This window comes from Zingiber officinale, chromosome 8A, assembly GCF_018446385.1.
Source record: "Zingiber officinale cultivar Zhangliang chromosome 8A, Zo_v1.1, whole genome shotgun sequence".
NCBI classification, from domain to species: domain Eukaryota; kingdom Viridiplantae; phylum Streptophyta; class Magnoliopsida; order Zingiberales; family Zingiberaceae; genus Zingiber; species Zingiber officinale.
The window spans coordinates 61,858,732-61,877,517 of NC_056000.1; the positions used below are offsets into that span (position 1 = coordinate 61,858,732).

The window sequence follows — 18,786 nt, forward strand, 5'->3', positions numbered from 1 at the left end:
GATCGGGCCATCTTCTCGCCGGCCAGCAGATCCATCAGCTCCTTAACTTTTTGCTCCAGGCCCCGAGCCTCGACATTCTTCTTCTCCAGGTCAGCAATGGTCGTCTTCTTCCGCTCAGTCGCCAGGCTTATTTTTCGATCAAGTGATTTGACCTGTCGATCGAGCTCGGACAGAGTATGCGCCTGGGTTGGCCGTTTTCTTTTGCTCCGCCGCCAGCAAAGCTTGGGTCTTTTTGAGCTCTTTTTGCAGCTTGGCGTAAGAGGGGCCTTGGGAGTCGACCGGGCCACCCGAAGCCTTCAATCTCTTTAGCTCCTCGTCCACCATAGCCAGGCGATTGGAGACCACGATCTCCTCCACCCATCTCTGGCATAAACAAGAATTGTTAATGGCCGATCGGAAAGAATGCATAAAAAACTTCGGAAGAAAATGCACTTACCCCGGTGGCCTGCTGCATGTGGCTATTGGCCAAGTTGCTGAGCGGAATCATAGCGACGCGTGTCCGAGCGTCGGCCCACATTTCAGCTAGGGGCCCCTTCATTGTAATCATGTGCTCGGGCGCGGTTGGTCGATCGGCCTCGGGCATCGGTTCTTCTGTTGGAAGGTGAAGTGAGATCCTGACGGTACGGCGCCGACCAGGTGTAGTCTGAGCGGAAGTGGGGGAAGGATCAGAGGCCGGCGCAGAAAACTGCGACAAAATGGTCGAACGTTCGACTCGACGGGGAGCGGGCGGAAGGACGCTGACAGGAACGGCCTCAAGGGGGTCCGCGGACGCATCCAGCTGGGATGGAGTCCGATCGGACGAAATCGCCTCCACCTCTAGGGCTTTGCCGCGAGAATCGGCAGTGGTCCGTTCGGCCGGCTGGACCGCGGAAGTAGCCGAGCGGAGCGATGTCTCCAGGCGGCGCCTCTTTTGTCGGAGAGGGCGCTCCTCTTCCTGAGCGGAGCCTTCCTCCCAAACGGAAGGCTCTCGACTAGCAGTTGCGCCAGCCGCTGACTCCGAGATAGAAGTCTGAGCGGCCGACTCCCCCGCATTCGTATCACTTTCTCCTTCATGTGAGCCGACCGGCTCAATGCCAAGCACCTCCATTTCTTTGGCAGCCGCGGCCTCGAGCGACGCCGCCTTCCTCTTCAAAATTTCGGCCATCACAGACTCCATGACGATGTCCGCTGCAAAGAAAAAAAGAGAAAATCAGTTAGCAATCAAGACAAATATACGAGTAAAATTCTTACCGAAGCCGTTCGGGAGTGGGGTCCTGATCGGACTCAGGCTGAATATGTACATCACCCCTTCTGGCAGGAACTTGGTGATGTCAAACTTCAGACCGGCTAGCATGTTGGCGGCATGAAGATAGTCCGGCCGGGTCTTGAACCTTTTGAGCTCTAGGGAGATTAGCGGTCCGACCTGCCATTGGGTTCGGAAGGGGGCCCGCTCGGGAAGACGAATATAAAAGTAGAATTCTTTCCAATGCTTATTGGAAGAGGGTAGTTTATTGAAGAAAACTAAACCGGGCCGAGCCTGGAACATGTAAGTGCCCAGCTCGGACTGTTTAGGGTAGTAGAAATAGTAGAAGACCTCCGATCGGAGGGGAATATTATGGATTTTGAATAGGACGACAACGCCGCATAGAAGGCGGAAAGTGTTGGGAACTAGGCTTCCGAGCGGAATATCGAAAAAATTGCAAACTTCAGCGAGGAAGGGATGAATGGGAAATCGCAGACCGGCTGTGAACTGGTCGCGGAAAACACAGAAAGCTCCGCGCGGCGGTTTGTGTGGCCGAGCGGAGGGTGTGGGTAAGATAATTTCGAGGTCGGAAGGGATGTCAAAACTATTTATCAGAACGTCGGTGTCGCGCCAATCGAAGCGCGACTCCATGGTAGTATACCATGGGCCTAGGGCTTGATCTTGAGGTTGGGAGGAGCTAGCCATTGTCCGAGCGGACGAAACCAAAAAAGACGAAAGGCAGAGGATAAAAGGAAAAAGATGATAGACGAAACAGTGCGCAAAGGACGAGAACTCGACAAGAAACGCAAGGCTAACAAAGAGAGAAAGTAGGAGAACCTTACAATGAAACGGAAGATCGAGGGAAGAATGTCGGAGATCGTCAGAAAACAGAAGAACAGGGTCGCCGGAGTGATGAGAGCGAGAATCTGTGGAGCACGCGAGAGCAAAAATGCGGCGAAGAAAGGATGCGAAGCCTTTATAGGGTGGAGCCCGAGCGACCTCCACTGTCGGATTCAGGTCGCGAGAACCGGAGCATGCATCGCGCCGTCCATTTCAAACCGCCTCGGTCTCGTCACCTGCGGCGCCGCCGCCGTACGATGACGGCAGCAAGGCCACGTGGCATTCCACCACGGGAGAGCATTTAATAAGCGCCTTACCGAGGCACAGAGCGCGTGCCTGGCCTTAATGTCGAAGATTGGCGCAAATTCTGAAGAGATCCGAGGAATGTTGCTGTTGACTGAACGTCGTAGCTACCCACGTGGGAGTCGAGCGGAAGATAGTTTCACGGAGACGCCGCTCGGCGCAACTAACAGTCCAGTCAGTCGGACTAATCGCCTCCTTCGACTAGACTTGAAGGGGAGGCAAGTGATCCGGCAATAAGGACCAGGGACCCCCTTTGAGGGAAGTCGACGCCACGTGGAGGTCAAAGGTCAAAAGGCCGACCGGAAAAGGGGGGACCGACCGGCCAAACGGGGTATAAGTAGAAACAAAGACAACCCGACGGGAAGTCGGGTCTCCGACGCTCATGGTGAACAGGGTCGTCGGGCCGAGCGGGCTACCCGCTCGGCCCGAGGCATAAAGCAGTACTGCTGTGAATAGTTTCATCCAAGCACACGACCTGGAATCTCCCGAGCGGATCCGTACCTACGTCTGGTCGGACGTGATGGGACTGCCGAGCGGTCGGCCGCTCGACGCAGGAACAGAAGAGACAAAAGGACAAGGGAAACATCTTCTGACAACATCGGGAAACATCTTCTGACAACAGGCATGTCCCACGACCAAGTCATACGCTGAACCTTACGACAGAAGGTTCTGCCGTCCCATCAGAGAGGTGCTCGGACTGTAGCGGTATGGTGTCAGGCAAGCTCCTCTGACAAGCCCATACTGAGGTATGGTAAGATGACACGTATTCACCTCGGTATGTGTGTATAAACCTCTTCACAGCTCTATACAAGGGTCCTCACACTTCGTCGGAGGTACGCATTCTCTGATATTCGAAGCCACCTCTGCATTCTCCTCTTGCTTGACTTGAGCGTCGGAGGATCGTCGCCGGGAACCCCTTCCCGGCCCGACTTCTTTGCAGGTTCGCCGGAGCTCCATACGGGCGATCAGAGATCCACTTCATCGATTCAAAAAGCGCCACGTGCCCAACATCCATCGATTCAGCGTTCGGACAGGATCAATATATATAAATATATATATAAAACAAAGGCTAATTTTAATATATATATATATATATAAGGCATAATTATCGTTTATAATTTTTTTTCACATGGTCAAGAGAGGGAGGGGGTTAAATGATATTTTTAAAATACATAGCAAAATACCACTTGATAGAAAATATAGAAGGATAAATTATTAATAAATTTAATATAATTTTTTCCTCTTAAAATTATTAAAAAATATCAAAAAGAAAAACAAAGACATAATTATAGTTTATAATATTTTTTTTCACATTTAACTTTGGTCAAGAGAGGGAGGGGGTTAAATGATATTTTTAAAATACAGAGGGTAAAATACCACTTGATAGAAAATATAGAGGGGTTAGAGGTATTTTCCCCTTAAAATAATAAAAACAAAAATTCGTGATAAGACTATCAAATGTCTTGATAAATTCATAAATCTAGGAAACATATAATTTGATTAAATTTGGAAGTAATCGAGACAACAAGAGCCAGTAGATGTATCACCAATTGAATTCCCTGGAAGAAACAGTGGTACACCTCATAGTAATCAGAAGACTTCAAGCTCACTGCATAGATTCATCCAGCAAGAGGGTTTGCATGGATTGTTACACGATTAAGCCTGATCTCCGCGAGCGGTCGATCGCCTGGTCCGGTTTGAGTCTGTAAATCAAGAACAGGCGAGTCATTCTCGTAAACCTCATCTGTAACTCGGTGTCTTTGTGCTATCTCACCTTTTCCATAATGTCTAAGACTTCAAAGCCATGAATAACTTTTCCGAAAATAGTGTAGAGTCCATTGAGATGAGGTTGCTTGGCGTAGGTTATGAAGAATTGGCTTCCGTTTGTGTTCGGCCCGCTATTAGCCATTGAGAGAATGCCCCTTGCATTGTGCTATCGATCAAAAGAAGCCAACCCAACAATTAGCAACAAGATGTCTATTTATCGACTAAATGACTTGCACAAGATGATAGAATTTCAGATGAAGTAATGACCATGCATTTGACAATATATTTTGAGACTTTGAAAGGAAGTCAAGATTAAGTACCTTGAGCAACTCACGAATTTCGTCGTTGAACTTTTTGCCCCATATGCTAGTTCCACCCTTTCCCGTGCCTGTAGGATCTCCACCTTGGATCATGAAACCCTTGATGTTTCTATGAAATATGGTTCCATCATACTTACCACTAGCACAAAGAGCCAAAAAGTTCTGCATTTAGTAAAAGGCATATTAGATTCTTTGAATATTAAAGGTTTTGAATGCCCTGACTGCCAATGGCTGCTTTATCACAGATAGATTAGCAAGATAGATAAGAAAAAAAGGAATAGTCTCATTGCTGTAATATTGAAATTAAGTTAGCCAAAAGATTAGGCTTGGCAGCATTATTGATGGAACATCAACACTGACAGTATTTGTCAACAAAAACTTGCAATAAAGAAGTTGCATCAAATCTAAGGATTCCTGAAATATTGATGAATAGCGAAAATTTGATGGGACCAAGTTTGTTGGTACACCGAGTAACACTGATTGCATCAGACGTGTAAAATTGGCTAAGAATCAACATCAATTTGTGTTGCTCTCAATTACATGGATCATATATATCTATGCAAGGCAATAACATAATAGAAGCTAACTTGTAATATATGTTACTTGGACTTGGATCTCATATCCAACTGCCCGACATAGACATTTCTAAACAAAATTCCACGTGATCAATAGAGGTTTTGAGTGTCAAAGCATTGGTATGTGGGTACAAAGGAGCTTGAAACTCTTTGAAGTGGTGATGAGTCCAAACTAGCTTGTATAATTTAGACAGTACAAGTGATTTGTTGATTCTTTGAAAATTATTGCATAACCATGACAACACAACTGTCTGACAAGTACATGCAGCCAATTGCTAGATACATAGGGTTGGAGTACCTTCAACCTGATTTTGGTATTTATATGAGCAGATACTTTCTTTTTAATTTGGTAAGCCTCCTACTTGTTGCATACTAGGGAAGATAAAAAATATATTTGTTTGATGGAAGTACGAAGCAAGAGTTGCTCAGGATTAGAATTCACTATAAAGGCAACCAAATGAAGAGATTGTTTTTAACATCATCACTGTTTGCATTCCTCCTTTAATCTTCAACAAGCAAGTCAAGCTAACCTAGAACGGTTCTTGCTCACTATATGGCAATGACTTGATGAATGCCACAAATCAACCTTGGAGACTCGAGATTTCCCGCTACGAATTTATCAATGGCAGCAACAACAACAACAACAACAACCAAGCTTTATTCCACTAGGTGGAGTCAGCTAATTTATCAATCGCAATGCAATACATTAATAGCTTAAAACTCCAACAAAGAGCAAATCATAAAATGATCTAACTGTTGGGTTCAGCAACATATTGGGTCCAATAGATCTGTTGCTCACCAAGTACCTAATAGAGCTTATGTTAGGAAGTTTCAATAAATTTCACTATGGTTATTCATGGTGGTTGCTAGGGCTATAAATTTCTCACCAGCGGAGTGTTTCAAAGCAGAGAAGACATCATGAGTGAACTTGGGAACTAGAGGAACTGAAAGACTTCTAGAACATAAGATTTTGTACTGGGAGTTTTTTTTTAATGTCTCAGCAGTGCTAGAAGTGAAGTTTTTTTTCCTTTTCTCCATAGTGTTAAACGAAGAATTTAGAGGATTAAGAGATCCCTTGAGCTAGGTATGGATATCAATTTGCCTAATTTCATCATATTTTTGTTTTCGTGTTGTATAAACCTAAATTCTCCCCATGAATGTACACATAAGTCAAATCACAGTAAACTGCTAGATATTATTTGAATGTTTGTGCCATATAATTAATGGAGATGAAGATTCCACATGTGAGTTTGTGGTCTAGATCTTTCAGCATACTAGAGACACCGACTTTAGTTCTGCAAGTGTACTTGAGATGGTAGATCCTAAAGTGGTGTCAGAATTATCGTATTACAGATAACTTTCATCCCAAACATTCATAGAATCTGGATGAACCCAACACAAGCTAATTCTTACTGTGCAAGAACATTGCCATTGTTCCCTTAAAAAGCATTTCCTCCTCAAAAGACGAAAATTTGGTTACCCTAAGAACACTTATTAGCAGGAACAATTAGAAACTTTCGCTTGGGAGATCAACATCATCATCAAAACAAAATCAACCGTTTCTGAAAAAAAAAAAAAAAAAAAAAAAAAGACAACTGTATCAACGAGATCGCCAGTTTTCGAGGTTTCGAGGAGAAACAAGGCGCTTATACTACAATCTTCTAACCGTTAGCACCAGCAGTTGAAAGGGGTTGACGAGGAAAAGGAAGGGTGGTTACCTCTGCGGTTTTGGGGACTTCGTCGCAGAAGATCTCGCACTTGATGTCCCCCAGATTTGTATGCAGAGTCACCGACTGCAGTGGCGAAAACAAAGAGTGCCAGCATCAATACAGTAGCAAGAGAGGAGACAGGGGCAGGAGGGAGAATCTTCCCTGCTACGTACCATGAACGCCTCGGCTTTTCTTCGACCTCTTCGATTCGTCGGCGCCGGAAGAGGTGAGAAGAGACGTCGTCGCCGTTGCTACTGCCGTATATATTGATTTAGCAGACAAATGACGCTTCTGGATGACGAATTGGGCCGGTCCAGGTTAATGGGTCGCGGCCCGAATGAAAAAGATAACATAGGGCTTAAATTGAAATGCTTGAGATAGGAAGGGCCAAACACTAAAAATATATTTCTATTTTTCTCGTTTTTAAAATGAAGAATCTCCTTGATTTTTTTTACACGATGACTGGAATTTATTATTATATTTTGTCATTGGAATTTAGAGAACAAATTAAAGGGGAAAATTAGTCTGAAAAATTATTCAATTTTCATATATTTTATTCAAAGATGAAAAATTGTTCATATATTTTATTCAAAGATGAAAAATTGTGCACTAAGTAATATTACAGGGATAAAAATTAAAAGGAACCTCATATATATATATATATATATATATATATATATATATATATATATATATATATATATATATATATATATATATATATATATATATATATATATATATATTTTAGTGTCATATATATATATATATATATATATTTTAGTGTCATCGCACACGTGTTGCATGTGTAATATAATAATATATAAATTAAAATTATCGATGCAATAATCACTATTGTAATGGACTTCCTATGTAAAAAATTATTTTAATTTAATATTATACTTATTTTAGTAAAAAAAACTAAGAAAAATATATTTTTTAACATCGTCGGCCTAAAATATTTATAGAAGTTTTTTTATCATAGTGTTGTCAAATTCTAAGATATGAGACTAAAAAGAACTATATTTTTTTATATAAAATAACCAAAGAAAATTAATGATGAGAAAAATTTATAATAATACGCTGTAGCTGAGTCTCGAACTTTATATCACTGATTGTTTTGTTTGTGGAATTACCAATAAACCTTGAATTATTTTTAATGTAAATAAAAAAAAGGACATTAACGTAAATGCATTTTAGGCTTCACCAAAGTTAGTTAGTAAAGGGGGAAGATTTTTAATAAAATAGTAAAATAGTAAGATATATATACTCATAGTTGCTATGATGTGATAAATGGAAAATTTCATTCTAAAAAAATTGCTATTTATAAACTACTATTATATTAAAATATTTTTTTATTACTTGATCAAAATTACTCTATTAAAATTTATTTTAATTTGGTTAAAATTACTTTAAAATTTTTTAGCAACTACCAAGTAGATGTTCCAATGTTATATTAGCTATCACAATATTACACAATTATAGTCACTACCTAGACATCAGCTCCAATCTGAAATAGTATTGCATTAGTTGTTATAACATTATATAAAAAATTTCAAATAATTTTAATAGTATTTAAATAATTCTAACTAAATAATTCTAACTAAATAATAGTATTCTATATAAAATAATTTTAATCATAGTAAAATATTGTAATTTATATAACTATTACAATAATGCTGAAAGTAAAAAATATATTATGGATAAAAAACTATAATGCCTCACTCATTTGACAATTTTTAATTCATTAAATATGGTGTGCCCTTTTCAATTTTAGCAAACCTATTTCTTAATTTAAGAAGATCAGACACCCAGCACAAAAATAAATATTATTGCAGAAAATTCAAAGATACAACAAATATCTCTTTTACACTTTCAATCCTTTTGTTCATCCAAAAAATAAATAAAAAAAATTGAGAATTTATTTTCATATTCAAGCTGCTGATGAAAGCTAAAAGGCATTCCTACACCACAGCTACAAGAATTAAACATCTACACAATCATACACAAAACTGATGTCGACTCGAAAGGCATCATTGAGACCTTGCAATCCAGAGACAACTTCGCATGACTTGAGTAGAAAATATCGACAAGAGAAAACGGTGAGCAAACAAGAGAGGATCGGAGGTGACTACCGACACAAGCAGCCATCTTCAGTACATGGTGTTGTAGGTGAGAAGAGTGGCAATGATGGAGCCTACACAGATTAGCAGAGAAGGAAGCAAGGTGACATTTAGGAGCCGGCTTTCGCCTAGGTAGCCTGCTAGCGTGATCGTGCCATCGGCTACGACTCGAGCCAAAGTCCCTGCTTCTGTCGATAGGAGTCCGCCGTTGTAAGTTCCCCGAGCGAGGCGGGATGACATGACTTGTGAAAGGAGGTTTAGATTAACACCTGAAAAGAATGCAGTTTTTTGTGAAGTTAGAAGAAAACCACAGATAGCTTTAGCCTATTGCCAATAAACCTTATGAAATAAGCATTTGAAGAAATTTGAGTAATTCAAAATTTTCAAGATAAATAATGTCAAAGCATCAAAGATTAGCAATTGATATTGCCAAATCATGGATTATTTTGGTGAGATTTTGAAGGTTCCAATAAAAGAATACAAAGTAAGTTAAAAAAATTCCACTAATATAATATGGCATATCGTTTACATAGATTAAGCTAATATTGATTCGTAAAATATTATTAAAAAAATCATATTTTACATAATGTACAAATTACGATTTATTTCATTATGAAATAAGTAACAAGAAATTTCGTAGTTAAATGCTTTTAACATAGAAAATCATTATTAGTTTTGCTCTTATTGTCATTTTATCTATAACAGTCACTATTAGGCGTTGAGCCCATTTTAGCTATCCTCGATTGTGTGCCTTCTATATGAATCCTAAATCGAAACACTTCTAACAACCATGTTAACAGTGCATATAAAAGATTGAATCTGAAAATTATTAACTGTGCAATACTTAAACGTAAGTAATTACCTTCAAGAACTTCAGCGGCCACAAATGTGATCAATGCCGAGCTCACATATTGTGGCACAGTATATGTACTAGTGACTTTGAAGCTTAGTAGTATTCCCAATAATACCAATATTTCAGATCCTAACAAGATTTTCCTGCATAAAAAGGAAAAAGGTAAAACAAATTCATTCGACGTTGCTACAAAAACAACAAACAATAACAACAAAACTAGTCATTTTGAAGTATTTTCTAAGTTAACAGAGCTTCTTGTGTTAGACTCAAGTTGATAGGGGCACTACAAAATAATCTTAGGTAGTAAGCCGTTAAGGAATGAATCATGTTCGACATATCAATAGTCAAAACCGCCAAAAATAAACAGAATATATCAAATGATACTCGAGCAGATTGAGTAACAAATAACCGGGTATGTAGTAAAAGTCCGCCGAGCATCATACTTTTCCAAAGAAGACAAATATATTTAATGGAAGAATCAGAAAATGCAGACTAACCAACATAACAATTGACACAAACATAAACATCAGGCATATTAACTTCTCATGCGCACCTGTCTTCGAACATGTTGCTAATGTAAGTCCCAACAACAGCGTTAACTGGAAGAACTGTAAGTCCCAGGACTGCCAGAAATATCGCCACTGGACCCGTCGACCATTTAAAGTAATAACTAGTAACCACACTCGACTCTGACAGTAATATTTCCATTGCATACTTGAGCATGAAATATATCAGCAGCTGGACCTATAACACAGTTGGAAGTTGTTTCACTAAATCCAAAATTTGGATAATTTGGATAATTTGCACAACCGTAGTACTTAACAAAAGAAAAGCAAATAATCGGAAAAATTGCCTCATTTTGATTCATATGTCACAGCATAAAGTTTTAGATTCAAGACATTGTTGATAGGAATAGCATGACAATAAGAAACAATCTTGTGATTGCAGGAAGAATAGAGCATTCAATTCATCCTCGGGCAGACTGCCTAAGCCCCCATTTTGACTCGTCCAAACTCAATGTCTCCTCATCCGGCTACATGCTGTATTGTAGTTCATGCCTACTCAATAAATTTGGCAAACTACTTTTAATCTATAGTGAACAGATTGTGACTATAAGCACTGTAATAGTGCTATGGAATAAGGTTTTCCCTGCCTTATCCAACAATTATGCTTTATCAGATAATTAAAAAGGGTATCCTAAATACTTTACATATGAATGGGTAACAATTTCAAGAATTGTCTTTAACATTGATTAGAATGATGAAAGCTTTACCTTTACTGATGGAGTAAGCAATCTATAAGCCGAAGCCATTGAAGTTGCTGGTTTGTGAGATTCTTTTGGCCCGTCTTCGCTAGCATTGCACTCTTCATCTCCATCAACATTTTGCTTCTGCTCAGAATCTTTTAACAAAGGTTGGTTGAGACCACTTTCTAATGCTTCAGCATCAACATGTCCTGGGTTTCAAAATTTTAAAAGATAAAAAATATAGGATATTTTTGTGATAAATGTAACCTATAATTAACAGCCGAAAAATACATGCATGTTCTGGAAAATTAAGATAATCTTAGCATATAACATACTGGCATCATCTGGAGATGAATTTTTCACTTCAGTATCACGAACTGGCTCCTTGAATGAAATCCACAACCAAATCAAGTATGCTAACCAAGCAAACGCCATAACCCAACCAGGTAAAGTATCTTGATTAATTGTTAGCCAATATAACTTGAAATTAATTTGAAGCAAGCCAGCAAGAGCAGGACCACATGCCATTCCAAGAGCACTAGCGCTGACAAAACCTGCAGAAGCTTGCATGCGGATTTCATTTGGAACACAATCACTGATGTATCGGCGATTAACAGCCCTAGCAGACCCCATCCTGTGTTTGAGGATATTAGAAACCGAAAATGTAGCTACCAGAGTATATATAACTAATATACTATTTTTGCTTTTGATATAATCTTGTCCAGAATTCTATATATGACCACTGAACTCAAAACAGATTTCCTTTTTAATTCCCTCTTTCGCAGGGCAATGAGATTTAAGCGACATTTCAGCTCCAGTTATTACGACATGCCATAATTGAGACCAACTCTCAGTTTCACTAGACCAAGTTATCTGAAAATCATATCAAATTGGGAATGCACTAGTTTTGGATGCGCACTAGGTTCAGCAGTATTTGATCTAAACATGTGACCTTAAACCCATGGAGAGTGCATCAATCCGACTCCACTCCAACAAAGAAGAAATACAAGAGATGCAATTTGGAACAAAAATCCTAAGTCTCTTTAAATGTATGAAATTTAAACAAGTTAAATTATGATCACTCTCAAAGAAATTAGACTTTCACAAATGCCTAACTTCAAATTTCATTGAATTCTATATATTGCTTAATGCTTCACATGTGTATCTGGAGATTCTATATATTGAAAAGTTGAGAATCTATTAGAGTAGAAGGTTATAGGAGCAGATTGCAGAAGGAGACGAGAAAATATACTCCATTTGTACAGAATGGTAAAGAGGTAGATCAACAGTGACAGGATCACTTTCTTCAAGGAGTCTAGCTTAGACATAGCCTACGCTCATTCAATTCTAATTCTAGAAAGTGATTGTGGACCTGTAATAGTTTGGACTTTTAATATCACAAGTTTGTTAGTTAGTTTGCTTACAAAAAATAGTCCAAAAGCATAAAATAATGTATGAACTTCACATCACTATTCCATAATCAATGTTACTGAACCTTGCTGGTACCAAGGGAGAAACTAGAAACAAAAGAAACTTTGGGGTACATGAAAAAAATATACAAGATAGACAAATTCATCATATTATTTTTCTGACACAACTTTCTATATTGGTTTTAGAAATAGAATCAAATATCAATCATCAATGCCCATCCTCTAAGGCAGGACTTTGTTAAATGATGACAGAAATTCAATAATCAATTATCAATCACAAATAACACCTAACAAACCACAAAAGGAAGTTACTAGAATGGTGAAATGGTAAGTACTGGATCCACAGAATAGTCATAAAAGCGAAATAGAACAAACAGTTTCACTTACCCACACATAAGTCGACCTATGAGAAGAATTGTCAAGGAGTCGAGATCATAGGCCAATGCATAGAGAACGTTGCCCAAAAAGAGCACGATGCTGCTAAATACCAGAGGTCTAAAGTATGACTTGTTAGACCATGCACTAAAATAAACTGAAGAGAACACTTGTGCTACAGCCATAGAGCCAATAATGATCCCACAAACTGTTGCAGCAGCTCCAAGGCTCATCGAGTAGTCATCAGCAGTTGGCACAATGATATAAGTGTTGACCATATAAAGAAAAGTATTAACCAAGTTCAAAAGAAGTGACACAAAGTGATATCTTCTCTCATCAACATGTTCCTCAGCTTCTTGGATAAGTGCATGTTGTCCCAAGAATTTCAAGAAATTTGTAGAGCGAGTCAATTTTTCCACCGATGCTTGTATTAAGATAATGACAGGGTCTTGCACCTGATGCCAGAAAAATTAAAAAATAAATAAAGGTCTAAAAATATCAAATATTGATAAGATAGTTTATTACAAAAATATATAGACACACATACACACATATATATGGCTGAAACAAAATTGGCATTGCATTGACACTCAATTAACAAAAACATATCATACCACCATAGCTGTCGAAGGCTGATCATAAAGAGAGAGATAGCTTCCTTGATGTTCTTGAAGCTCAACAAGATTGCGAGACAAGGCTCCTACAACAGCTGCTATACCCTATTTATTCAAAATATGTAGCCTTTTAACAGTAATTACCACAAGCAGAAGGAAGATACCAAGAATTAAAAAGGACAATTGGAAGGACAGTGTTGAAAAAAGGCAGACATATTACCACATGCTTAAATACTTGTTGTATCTGAGAATAAGGATGATTTGATCTAGTACTTAGATAGTAATCAGTGAACTTGTAGCCAAATCGTTTATCAAATTTCTTCAGAATTTTACGAATCCCAGTAGCATTCATATCTACAAATCTGAGAAGCTTTAAAAGATCATGTCCAACTTCAATATATGCTTCTCGCAGATTAGATAGCTTAGATATCTCCGGATGCTCAAGAAGTATAGTACGCTCCTCTCCCAACTCTTGAATCCTGTGTGCAATAATTCCTTGTTGCTCCAGAAAGAAGAGTACAGTCTTCTCAATCTAGACAAAATAATGAAGGAATCTTAAATCAATCAGGATAGTAAACAAAATGTTCTCACAGAATAAACAGAAATAGGGGAAAAAAATTGTAAAGGGAACCAGAGAATAGGTTCGCAGCCATGGTTAATTAGAAAGAAATAAAATTCTACTTCCTCCAAATCAATGTGCTCATGGAGGGAAAATAGTTGATGAATATTGCCTTATAGTATGAAGTTTGCTTGACAGAATAACACCACCACCAACAACAACAATTGATAACCAAAATATAGAATAGGCTTCTAAGTTTCATATACAGGGTTGAAGAAGTCCAAACTTCAAAAGTACAGAAAACCATAAGCCATTAAATGAGTGAGATTGTTCATAATAGAGTAAAGTAATTGATTGAATCTATCTTTATATTCTGAAGTTTGAAAGAGCTTACTGGACGCTTGATGACAGCAACTTTTAAACAATCTTAACCGCAACTAACTCTACACAAGTGCCAATCCCCCTCTTCTCTTTCATTCTGCTTATTTCTCTTATCTTTCAAGTTGAAGTTTAACACTGTAATGATAGCTCAAGCACACATAAACTCTCCTACAAATCCAGGCACTATAATATCTCTTTGAATACTGGGAGAATCGTATATGCCATTTAACTGTAATAACATTTCAGCACCTTGCCATCTTTTTTATGCATTCCTGACCAAGCTCAGGACTTTCAATTTCACACCAGAAAGTTTCTATTGGTACATCCATACATCATAAAACACATGGCAAACTAAAAGAATTCCTATATGTTATCATTTGTTGATTAGTGAAATTTCAGTGGCGATTCATGAATTTGTCAAAAATATGCAATGTCTCAGAAAACAAAATAAAGATATATGTAAATATACCCAGAGATGAGGAAACAAGTGTTGATCCATGCAGCTCATGCTGGACTGAGCCCACAATACAAAATGATATAAAATCAGTAAACGAGGGCCTCCCTTCTCCCCTGGTTTCAGAGCTTTTAGCTTTCTCATCATACCCTATCTTCTCTCAACTACTGACCATTTTAAACAATGATGAAAATGCAGGTGAGCTAATTAGCCAATTGCAGCATCATTGGCAGGACTGGAGGGCACACCTCAAGAGGAGGCTTTATGACAAAACAAGTGAACTTTGCTTCTGTTTCTTCTTATTCTCCTCGTCCTCCTCTTCTTATTGAGTTTGACAAATACCAACTTGAACTAACTCAGCACATTATTTTGTACCAAAGACCCACCACCAACCAATATACAGCAGAGAACAAGGGTATTAGGAAAGCCTTGCTCAACAGTAGGCATAACAAAAATCAACTTTAGGAAATTTAAGAAAAAAATTGTTGATTGCAAAATTAATCCAAAGTGGTATCACAAGTTGAACATGAGGTTTAGACAACCATACTAATGTTCTATTATGTACTAAAAATTTAAAACTAAATTCTAACCCACATTAAAGTAATAAATTCCAGTAATTACTCTCCAAACTTCAGTTCAAAGTAATCTCGCCAAAAATCAGCTAGAGACAGAAAACCTGGCAAAATCCATACTTGGTCATCTAGCATTCTAGAAAATTCTTTCAGAACACGACGACGATCTTTTGCTCCTTCTTCCATTTGTTGTACATACTGTTTGACTTGCTTCTTCATCAATTTGTAGTTGATATAATATCTGGAAAGGGTCAAACTATATATAAACAAAAAAAGTACAGCCAGTGTAAAAGGTTAACCTACAAGCTTAGCATCAAACTGTTAATTATTAACTAGAGGTATAGATAATAGTGATTCCATCAAACTGTCAGTAATTATCTAGAAAATGAGAACCCTAAACATGAGATACAAGAATTGAATTTTCTGCATGTGCAACAAATAGCTTACCCTATAGGACACTGAAATCTTAACCTCAATTAGAAAGGAATTAAGTATAGAAAAATTTAATTCTCTGCTTATGCATCAAATAGTGTTCCCTCTAGGAATCTGAAATTTTTATCTCGCATAAAAAGGTATAAACAGAAGCAGAAAAACATAATATTGAATGGTAAGGTCTAACAACGAAAAAAATATGTTCCAGGTCACCAATAACAGAAGAAAAAAAAAATCCGAATAAGAATTTTGAAAAAAAAATCACGGATCCCGGAACAAGAACATTAGAACCGCCATGAAAATGCATTGAGATTTTTGCAGTGAAATTTATCATGTGAGAAAGGCAGTGCATATGTTTCCACAGTTTTGTTATTCCTAGTCATTGTTTTGTTGTCCAAGCAAAAATCCAATGAATCCAAGAAGTATATTGAAGTTTTGTCATCAATTTTTTGAGTATGGTTCACCTTTTCCCTTTATGTTGAATATCAGAGATTACTTTAGAATATCAAGAAGTATGCAAAATGCTACTAAATTCATATGAAAGAAAACAGATACGCTAAATTCAATATGAATACTTCCTTTACCTTTTAATTAACCTATTTGATAATGACCTTTTGAAACTAAAGTATTCAAGTCCAGGATTAGTAAGATAGATAATGCAGTGTAACTACTCAATGACACCAACCAACCAAAGTGGACTTCCTAAATAAATGAAAACGACAGCCAAAAAGCTACAGGGTTGTGTCATGGAACCTGGATTGCAGAGCATGGACAAGATATAAACAGACAAATTTTAACATTGAGCATTTTTGTATTTACATGCAAGATCTTAGAACATTGTCTGACAAGAATAATAGGCTATTAGATCTTATTCCAACTGGAATAAATTTAACATATATATGCTTCTTTTTTTTGGTCTTTAATACATTTTCAATTTTGGTCTTTAAGTCAATGCTTCTTTCAATGGCAGAGGTGAAGACAAGCATGTACGATGGAATGTAACTAATCAATTAGCATTTACAGCATCTAACTCCACAAAGAAGCATTGAAACTAAAATGCAGTTTAGCAAAGAATGCATACTTCTCCCATTCTTGAACTTGATTAGCCATCAATTTCTTCCCAAAGTTAACCATTCTGGCAAATTGAATCTGTTGCATGAGATGAGAGAGAGAATTAGGAAAAGATAAAATCTCTCCAAGCTAAAATAAAGAAGGATGAAACCAACTAAGAATCTTGACACAAGTCAACAATGAACAATCCTTCTATATAAACATTAGTTGTAAAAGAAACCCATTTGTGGCCGGAAATTCTTCATTTGCACTTTGACATTATACTAAGCTTCAGACAAAATAGCTGCTTTCTTTAAAGAATTATATTTCTTTTGGAAAAACAAGAGCATCGAAATGTCAAAAAGTGGTCCCTTTACGAGTATTTAGTGCATTGAAATCACAAATCTACGAAAAAACGAAGTCCCAGGCGCTCGAAGTTTAAAACACAAAAGCAACTAGATATGGATCCCAATAATGACGGCTGGGAACAGAAGTGGAAAGGATCCTTCGGGATTTACTTAATATTTAATTTTCTGCTACGCAATACTCCTTTATTTATTTGGTAATTTAATAATATTTGTTTGTCAAAAGCAACAAGTTAGGGCACATATTCCCGGGGGAAATCACTGATTAACAAGGTGTCTAGGGAGGAGCACATGCACTGTGAAGAAGTTATTATGATCTACAGTGGTGCCTCTCGATCAGAATTTAATAGCTTTATGATCTTAATTTGCAGGTGCCAGGAACAAACAGGAAAGAATTCCAACTTAAAATCACCTTCAGTTCAGCTTTTCTTCTCCGGTTCCAAAAAGACAAGTTTTGCTAATATTCCAAATCAAATCAAACCTTTTCAATCATCAGAAAAAGGGAGGAATCATGAATGCAAGAACACAAACACATATTCACGGTTCAAAAAGGCGACTCTTTTCTCCGCACATTTACTGTCCCCCATCGAAGGCGAAGCAAAGGCGCCGATTTCGCAAGACCAAAAAACCACATTTTTTTTGAAAACTCTCGGCGGAAAAAAAAAAACCAAAAAAAAAAAAACACAGAACAACAAAAAGAAAGATTAAATCATTGTCCATTTCTGAGGTGAGATTACTAGACCCGATCGAGAACGAAGGAAAATACCAAATAGCAGCAACGAATCCGATGAGCAACCGATCAAGCAGGAGAAGAGAGCGAAGAGGAGATCGCGAGCAGGGTAGGAATTGGTCAACAAAAGGCGGTGGGAAGAGACGGGATCGAGGGATTCCTGGTGTGTGGTCCACGTGTGTATTTAAGGAGATCGTTAATGATTTATGATGCAGAAAAACACTTTGACCCCTATAAATATAATATTATCTCTCTGGGGTTTGTATGTTTAATCAAAATACGCCTTCAATTTTCAGTTTTTTACCGGGATAAGTTCCTAGTCACATTGACTTAATGAATAGAAAAAATAAACTCATTTATAAGATCTCAAATAAAATATTAAATATGCTTAATAACATGAGTGTTAATTATATGCTTAATTGTTGTAATAGAGATTTATATAAAAACCTGAGTGTTAATTCATAAAAGATAAATTTTAGAATTTATTAACAAATAAAAGATAAATAAAAAATATGAGAGGCTATAAATTTAACTAATCATAGAATAGAGTTCATCGTTATCTTAGAAAGTTGGCATGGCATCATACCATAAATAAAATAATAATTATTATAAATTTTCAATATTTTAAAATTTTTATATTGGGATTTTTTTTAAATAAAAGCCAAAAAAAAAGGCCAAAAGTCAACCATACGTATTGGAAAATTGCATGATGGTGATAGCTGCACAGATCGTTGATGCAAGTAATTTTGTATTTAATTGATTTTAAATATTATTTTTTGAAAATAATAATAAAGTCAAAATCTCACCTTATATTTAAAACTATTGAAAATCAAATAGATAATAGTTTATACTAAAAATATTTTTAA

At 37.4% G+C, this 18,786-nt stretch overlaps 2 protein-coding genes across 4 annotated transcripts; both read right to left on the reverse strand.

Moving 5' to 3' along the window:
- Positions 1-3,811: 3,811 nt before the first annotated feature.
- On the reverse strand, positions 3,812-7,018 carry LOC122009265 (peptidyl-prolyl cis-trans isomerase CYP18-1). The gene is made up of 5 exons (XM_042565365.1): positions 6,910-7,018; positions 6,746-6,820; positions 4,453-4,614; positions 4,140-4,298; positions 3,812-4,068 (listed from the first exon to the last, which is right to left on the reverse strand). The coding sequence occupies exons 1-5, from the start codon at positions 6,910-6,912 to the stop codon at positions 3,985-3,987; spliced, it is 483 nt and encodes a 160-aa protein (XP_042421299.1). The 5' UTR covers positions 6,913-7,018; the 3' UTR covers positions 3,812-3,984.
- A 1,526-nt stretch (positions 7,019-8,544) lies between these two features.
- LOC122009244 (SPX domain-containing membrane protein OsI_21475-like) lies at positions 8,545-18,090 on the reverse strand. 3 transcript variants are annotated; one of them, XM_042565328.1, is made up of 11 exons: positions 17,957-18,090; positions 16,857-16,924; positions 15,464-15,584; positions 13,598-13,909; positions 13,378-13,482; positions 12,776-13,218; positions 11,294-11,592; positions 10,986-11,167; positions 10,266-10,456; positions 9,722-9,855; positions 8,545-9,128 (listed from the first exon to the last, which is right to left on the reverse strand). In XM_042565328.1, exons 2-11 carry the CDS (start codon positions 16,907-16,909, stop codon positions 8,890-8,892), a joined length of 2,079 nt encoding a protein of 692 aa, XP_042421262.1. In that variant the 5' UTR covers positions 16,910-16,924; positions 17,957-18,090; the 3' UTR covers positions 8,545-8,889. The 3 variants fall into 3 exon arrangements, with proteins under 3 accessions (XP_042421262.1, XP_042421264.1, XP_042421263.1); XM_042565330.1 differs by lacking the exons at positions 16,857-16,924; positions 17,957-18,090 and having other exon boundaries at positions 15,448-15,584; XM_042565329.1 differs by lacking the exons at positions 15,464-15,584; positions 16,857-16,924; positions 17,957-18,090 and adding an exon at positions 14,787-15,425.
- Positions 18,091-18,786: the final 696 nt, after the last annotated feature.